This window comes from Aureococcus anophagefferens, assembly GCF_000186865.1.
Source record: "Aureococcus anophagefferens unplaced genomic scaffold AURANscaffold_23, whole genome shotgun sequence".
Taxonomy (NCBI): Eukaryota; class Pelagophyceae; order Pelagomonadales; family Pelagomonadaceae; genus Aureococcus; species Aureococcus anophagefferens.
The window spans coordinates 240,132-247,704 of NW_008705583.1; the positions used below are offsets into that span (position 1 = coordinate 240,132).

Consider the following 7,573-nt stretch of genomic DNA (forward strand, 5'->3'; position numbering starts at 1 on the left):
GATTAGCATGGCGATTCGTCTGGCCGTGGCAGCCCTCTCGGTGCAAAGCATGGCGATTCGTCCGGCAGCCCTCCTGGTCGTCGTGCACGGCGTCGCTGGTACCTCTTCGGCGCCATTTGAACGCAACACTCAATTTGCGCATCCATCGTTTCGCTTATTGTGACGCGCGCAGGTGCGCACGACGCGCTGTGGCTCCGCTACAACGAGGTGCCGGCGGCGACGAGAACTTCCCTCTACGGCGCCTTGGAGGGTGCCAACGTCGCCATCGTGGCGGACGCCGACGACCCAGCAGCGCTGGATCCGACGCGCGAAATCGTCCTCGACGCCGTCGGCGACGAGCTGACGGCGGCGTTCGCCGCGATGTTCCCGGCGGCGGGGCCGACGCCGCGCCCGCGGCGGGCGCTCGTGAACGTGTCGTCGCGCGCGTTCGCGAGCGAGCTCGGCGCCGAGGGCTACCGGCTGCGCGGCGCCACGATCGAGGCCGCGACGGCGTCGGGCGCGTTCTACGGCGCCTTCGCTCTGCTCGGTCTGATCCAGCGCCGCGAGCCGCTCCCCGCGGTGCGGACGAGCGTGCCCAGGACGCGCCTGCGCCACTGGGACCTCTGGGACGAGCTCGACGGGTCCGTCACGCGCGGCTACGCGGGCCGGTCGCTGTTCTGGCCCATGGCGCTCTTCGAGGACGCCGCGCCGCCGCCCATGGACCAGGTCTACCTGGCCCCGTGCGACGCGTCGGATCCCCGGCAGCGCTGGTCCGGCGCGACGCTCGAGGCCGGCGCGTCAACGCCGTCGCCCATCGCGAACGAGGCGACGGGCGGCTGCCTGACGACGGCCTCGTGCGCGCCCGTGCGCGCGCTGGCCTGCGGCGAAACGCCGCCGACGTGGTTCTACAACGCGACGAACAAGACGCTCGTCGTCGTCGCGGCCGCCGCGAACCAGACGTGCGGAGCCCACGGCGGCGAAGGCAACTGCCTCGACATCAACGGCGGGTCGGGCCCGGACCTCGACATGTACCGCTGCCACTCGACGGACGAGGGCGATTACACGCACCAGCGGTTCGTCGTCGACGGCGCGACGATCCGCTCCGCGCGCGATCGCACCGCGTGCCTCGGCGTGAGCCGCCCGAACCCGCCGTGGGAGGGCGCGGCGGACCCGTGGGTGCCCGCCGGCGCCTGGAAGGCGCGCGTGTCGGACGCGCTGCGCGCGCTCAAGTCCGCGGGCCTCAACGGCGTCGTCCTCCTGGACGTGAACGCGTGCGGGCCGACGCAGACGCACGCGCTGAGGACGGGCCCCATGCACCAGATCGCCGAGAACCTGCGGCCGCTCTTCGAGCGCTACGCGATGGCGCCCTTGCTCTCCGCGTGCTTCGCGGCGCCGACGGAGCTCGACGGCGTGTCCGCGGACCCCGCGGCGCCGGCCGCGCGCGCGTGGTGGACGGCCAAGGCCGCGGAGCTGCGCGACGCCTGGGGCCCGGGCTTCGGCGGCCTCCTCGTCAAGGCCGACTCGGAGGGCAACGTCGGCCCGGCGCGCTTCGGGCGCTCGCAGGCCGACGGCGCGAACATGATGGCGGACGCGCTCCGCGCGTCGTCGAACTCGTCCTGGCTGCTCTGGCGCGCGTTCGTCTACGGCACGGACGACGCCGTCGGCCAGGAGGACCTGGCGCGCCAGGCCTACGACACGTTCGAGCCCCTGGACGGGCGGTTCCGCGACAACGTCGTGCTCCAGATCAAGAACGGGCCCATGGACTTCCAGGTCCGCGAGCCCATCTCGCCCCTGCTCGCGGGAGGCATGCCCAAGTCGAACGTCATGATGGAGGTCCAGGCCGCGCAGGAGTACACGGGCCAGCAGATCCACGCCGTGGGCCTCGCGAAGATGTGGCGGCACTACTTGGACACGGACACGATGTGGGACGCGCCGAAGACGGGGCCCACCGTCGAGGACATCCTGACGACGCGGTCGAACTTCGGCGGGGGCCTGGCCTGCGTGTCGAACTTCGGCGACTTCGCGAACTACACGGGCCACGTCTTCGCGGCGGCGAACGCGTACGCGTGCGGGCGCCTCGCGTGGGCGCCCGAGACGCCGTCGGCGACCATCGACGCGGAGTGGGCCGCGATGACCTTCCCGGACGCGCCGGACGCCGCCCGGGTCGCCGCGGACATTTTGGACAAAAGCTGGGAGGCGTACGAGGGCTACCAGTCGCCGCTCGGCATCGGGTTCCAGATCCGGGGGAACCCGAACCGCTTCGGCTGCGCCCCGAAGACGAACTTCGACGGGCGCCAGGCGCCGAGCTTCGGCCCGAACCCGGGCGCGCCCTGGAACGCGTCGGGCCTCTACGGGCCGGGCCGCGGGCCCTACGGCCGCGAGTGCCCCATCTCGAACGTCAAGTGCCTCGCCGACGACTGCCTCGAGCACCGGTCGGGCTGGGGCGCGGGCGCGGGCTCGGACCACTACTGGCTCGATCCCTGCGCCATGTACGACTTCCAGAACTCGTCCTTCGACGGCCTCGGCTGCGACCGGCGGTCGACCGGCGCGGGCTCGCGCATGGCCGGCGCGTACTCGCCCGCGCTCGCCGCGGTCCTCGACGACGCGGCGACGTGCCCGACGGAGCTCCTCCTCTTCTTCCACAACGTGCCCTGGAACCGCACCGTCGAGGGCGCGCCGCTCATCGACCGCATCGTCGACGGCCACCGCGACGCGCTCGCCGCGGTCCGCGCGCTCGCGGCCGCGTGGGACGGCGTCGAGGCGGCCATGGCCGGCGACGCGCGCTTCGCGGGCGTCCAGGCCCGCTTCCGCCAGCAGGTCAACGACGCCGCCGTCTTCTCCGAGGTCATCACGGGCTTCTACAAGAACCTCTCCCTGGGCATCCTCGCGTAGCGGCTCGCCGGCGGGGTATCCTCGTCGCTTTTGCGCGACGAACGAGTCGCCACGCGTATCGAAGATGATCCCGGGATGCCATGGTGAAGTAATGGTGAAGCCGTCATTGCACTGCTCTCCAGCAAGGAGAGCAAACCGATGTCACCGGCGCTCGCCAACAAGATGCGCAGCGCCTACAGCGTCACCGACGTGTCCAGCGTGCGGCATCACGACACGCGCCTCATCGTCCACCCGCTCTACCCGCAGGGCGCGGCGCACTGGCTCCACCCCTGCGAGCACCTGCGCGCCTTCAGCGACGTCCGGGTCCCCGGCCTGCCCTTCGCGCTCCAGGTGCCGCAGCGCCAGGGCGTCGGCGGCGACGACACGGGCTGCGCCGTCTGGCGCGGCGCGACGGTGCTCGCGCGGCGCCTGCTGACGACGGCCTGCGAGGGCCGCGCGGGGAACGGCCGCCGACCCGTCGCCGTCGAGCTCGGCTGCGGCGCGGGCGCGATCGCGGCGGCCGTCGCGAGTTATCTCGGCTGCGACGCCTGGGGCACGGACATGCCCGACATCGCCAAGGACGCCGCGGGCGCCTGCCGGGACCACGCGGCGACGGCCGCGGCCGCGGGCCGCCCGCTCCGGGGCGCGCTCCGCGCGGCGCCGCTCGCGTGGGGCGCGGCGGACGCGGCGGCCTTCGCGCGCGAGCACCTGCCGCCGGGCCGCGCGGACCTCGTGCTCGGGTCCGAGGTCGTCTACGCGCTCACGAAGACGCGCGTCGCGGAGGCCATCGCCGTCTTCGAGAAGCTTGCGGCGACGATCGCCGCGCTGCTCAACGACGGCGGCGTCTGCCTCATCGCCTACTGCCCGCGGTCCGACGTCGAGGCCTACTTCTTCGACATGCTGCCGAAGCACGGCCTCCGGCTCCGAGCGGAATACGCGCCCTCGGCCGTCGCGAGCGGCTACGACGGCAAGGGCAACGGCGTGCCCCGCGGCGTGCCCGTCGCCGACCTCGGCCTCGCGCGCCACCAGGTCGACGGCCTCCGCCTCTTCGCCATCGAGCGCGACGCCGCGCGGGAGACGCCCGCGGACGCGGCGGCCGCGCCGCCGCCGCCGCCGACGTTCGCGCCGATCGCCTTCGACTTCCTCCGACCGCCGCTCGACGACCCGCTCGACTAACGTCGCTGTTTTGCTTTCTTGTGCGTGCGACGCCTCCTCTACGGACTGCAACTTGTACGGCAAGGTCAATGGTGCATCTCGCTACTCGAGGCGACGAGCTGGTGGCTCGCGTCGACGGACCGCAAGCGTGCGCGCAGACCGGCCCCCCCGGAGTGGACCCCTCCGGAGTGGACGCACACCTACGCACACGGGCGCGGCCAAAGCCCCGCGACGCGGAATCAACAGGCATGGAGGACATCACCAAGACCCTCGAGGCGGCGAAGGCGAGCGTCGCGGGCGTCACGGACAAGATCGGCGCCTCGGCGTTCACGGCGTCGCGGTCTGCCGTCGAGGCGAGCCGCAAGATCGACGACGAGGGCACGCCCCTGCGCGCGGGCATCGGCTTCCTCCGCGAGTCGCTGAACGGGTTCCTCGCCAAGGGCCACGGCGCGGCGACGTCCGCGTCGGCCGAGGTCGACGGCATGGTCTCCGTCGTCCGCGCGCGGGTCGCGCCCGCCGTCGCGCCCGCCGTCGCGCACGCCAACCAGCTCCGCAAGTCCCGGCCGGAGCTGCTCGTCGGGGCCATCACCGCGCCCGTCCTCCTGCTCTCCGTCTTCGGGGGCAAGATCGCCATGGTCCGGAACGGCCTCTCCTGCGCCGTCGCGTCGGGCATGGCCGTCTACGGCCTGAACTTTTGGGACCAACGAGACAAGTAGACGCGCGTTTCCCGGCGTCCCGCGATCCCGAAACTTTTTCATCGCTGGACTTTCCGGCCACGCGCGACTGCTGTCGTGCGCGATGGCCCAGTTCTGCCGGCGTAGAGTTGCCGCCCGCCCGCGCGAGCGTTCCGCGAGGATCGCTTCGTCGTCCCGCGCGCCGACCGTCGCGCCGGGACGCGCGGCGGGCAAAAATTCCATCTTTTCCCTCAGGCGAGCGCGACGTCGCGCCCGCGATAGGTCCCGGGGTACTTCTTAAGGAAACGCGTCTTCGTGGGTGCGTCGCGCGCCTAGTTCGCGGCGGCGGCGAAGCGGTCCGCGCGCTCCTTGAGCTTCGCCTCGTGCGCCTTGACCGCGGGGTCCTTGAAGCGCTCGAGGCGCGCGGCGCGCTTCGCCTCCTCGGCGGCGACGACGGGGTCCTTGAAGCGCTCCTCCCGCGCCTTCTTCTTCGCCTCGTCGGCCTCCTTCTTGGCGCCCGCGTCCTCGACGCCGAACCGCTCCGCGCGCTTCCGCTTCTTGGCCTTCTCGTCCTCGGCCTTCTTCGCGTCCGTCGTGACGACGGGGATGCCGAAGCGCTCCGCGCGCGACTTCTTCTTGGCCTCGATGTCCTCCGCGGACGCCGCGGGCGCGGCCTCGGCCGCGGGCTCGGCGGCCGGCGCGGGCGCCGCGGGCTCCTCGGCGGCCGCGGGCTCCGCGGGCGCCGGCGCCGCCTCCGCCGCCGGCGCCGCCGCCTCGGCGGGCGCCGCGTCGTCGAGGCCGAACTCCTCCTCGTCGAGCGCCTATAGTAAGTCGATCGTTCGGCCGCGGCGTTCGAAACGTCTCGGGGGCGCCGCGGACGCGCGAGCTGGAGGCGGTCCGCGAGGTCGCTCTTGAGGCCCGACGCGTCGAGGCCCCGGCGCTTGAGCTCCTCGCGGAGCTCCGCGACCTTCATCTTCTTGGGCTCCATCTGCGCGCGGCGCGGAACAGTATTATGCTGCTGCGAGTGTGTTGGCTCTCGCGCGCGTTGCTTTGCGGCGGGCCCCGGCGCTCGATCGATGCGCGCGCGCGCGCGGTGATCTCTGGCGGCTATTTCTAACGCATACACACGGCTGTCTCTCACTAGCGCGCGTTAAGGACGCCGGTCCATGCGCTCCGCGAGCCTGTGGCAATGTCGGCTTGATCAGCGAGCGACTGCAAACAAAAACCAGCCGCGTTGCCTCCGTAGCTGCCGCCACAGAATTAGAACAGGCGGCCGCGGCGACATGCTCCGCCAGGGCCTGCGCCCGCTGCTCGCGCGGCTCCGGCCCGCGCGCGCGTTCGCGGCGCACACGATGAACGTGCCGAGCATGGGCGACAGCATCACGGAGGGCACGATCGCCGGCGTGGAGAAGGCCGTCGGCGACGCCGTGGCCCTCGACGAGATCGTGGCCATCATCGACACGGACAAGGTCTCCGTCGAGGTGCGCGCCGACGCCGCCGGCGTCATCGAGGAGATCTTCGTCGCCGAGGACGACAACGTCGAGGTCGGCGCGCAGCTCCTCCGCATCGAGACGAACGGCGCGGCGGCGCCCGCGGCCGCGGCGCCCGCGGCGGCGCCCGAGGCCGCCGCGGCGCCGGCGGCCGCCGCGCCCGTGGCGGCGCACGGCCGCGTGCCGTCCATCAAATTCCTCGGCAAGCGGTCCGTGCCCGGCGGCGGCATCCCGCTCGCGGCAGCGGCGCCCGCCAAGGCCGCGCCTCCCTCGGCCAAGGCCGCGGCGCCGGCCAAGGCCGTCGTCCCGTCGGGGCTCGCCGTCGAGTTTTCGTCCGTCGGCCCCTTTTTCGGCCGACCAGAGATCACGGAGGCCGAGATGCTCGCGCTCGAGTCCGGCGGCGGCACGGAGATCGACGGCTGGTGAGTCGGCCCCCGCCCCCGGACGTCACGCCGCCCACGACACTTCCCTTTACCCCCGTATTAATCTTGCTTCGTTGGTGTTGACGTCGTCGGCGGCCCGCCGACGCGGACCGCGCGCGTCGCGGCCGGGGTCACGACGTCGTCGGCAGCTCGTTGACGCGGACCGCGCGCGTCGCGAGCGGCGCCCGCGACAGCTCCGGCGCCATGGGGAGGCCGCGCTTCTCGTCCGGCGGCGGTCCCCGGCAGAGCGCGGCGAGGGCCGCGTCGGCGTCGAGGGAGTTCGTGACCGCGGAGCCGGACGCGCTGAGGTAGGCGACGGCGCCGCGGATGCCGAACATGACGCCCAACCAGCAGAGGTCGCCGCGCATGAGCACGACCCAGTCGACGTAGCGCGAGTGGTCCGCGGAGTACTGGCTCATGGCGACGTCCGCGCCGATGCGCAGGACCTGGCTCAGCGCGAGGAGCGCGCCGCCGCCGCGGATGCCGAAGTAGTCGAGGCCGAAGGCCGTGTGCGCGAGGCCCGCGCCGACGAGGAAGACGAGGAGGAAGACGGGGCCCCAGGGCTCCCGCGGCGTCTCGACCTGCGAGGGCGCGCAGGTTCGTAGGCTCCGGGCGAGGCTACGTAGGCGCGTAGGCGCCTGCGTAGGCACCTACGGAGCGACGCTGGTCTCGACGAGGCCCCAGTCGACGGCGAATTTCACCGTCCCGATGGCGACGTGGTGCGCGAGGATCCAGCACGCCTCGAACCAGCGCACGGCGTCCATCGCCGTCGTCCGCCCGCCGAGCCCGGGAGCAGGAGCGCGTAGGTCGGCCGCGTCGCCGACGTGTCCGAGAAGAAGTGCCAGAGCGCCGCGAAGAAGAGGAGCTGGCCCATCGTGTCCGAGTTGTAGAACGACAGGATCGTCAGCGGCATGACGAGGATGTGCGCGAAGCCGTCGACGACCTTCCGCTGCGCGGGGTCCGGGTTCGCGAGGAGCATCGC

At 72.8% G+C, this 7,573-nt stretch overlaps 2 protein-coding genes across 2 annotated transcripts in view; one reads left to right on the plus strand and one right to left on the minus strand.

The window, feature by feature from the left end:
- Nucleotides 1-4,026, plus strand: part of AURANDRAFT_66483 (hypothetical protein) — a gene marked incomplete at both ends in the record, with an annotated part of 7,539 nt that extends 3,513 nt beyond the window's left edge. The window contains 2 exons of the mRNA XM_009041682.1: nt 208-2,867; nt 2,994-4,026. Of these exons, the coding sequence (XP_009039930.1) occupies nt 208-2,867; nt 2,994-4,026 (3,693 nt within the window). The remainder of the gene's footprint in view (nt 1-207; nt 2,868-2,993) is intronic.
- A 985-nt stretch (nt 4,027-5,011) lies between these two features.
- AURANDRAFT_66484 (hypothetical protein) lies at nt 5,012-5,667 on the minus strand (the record flags this gene model as incomplete). Its single annotated transcript, XM_009041775.1, has 2 exons — nt 5,012-5,500; nt 5,539-5,667. 2 exons carry the CDS (start codon nt 5,665-5,667, stop codon nt 5,012-5,014), a joined length of 618 nt encoding a protein of 205 aa, XP_009040023.1.
- Nucleotides 5,668-7,573: the final 1,906 nt, after the last annotated feature.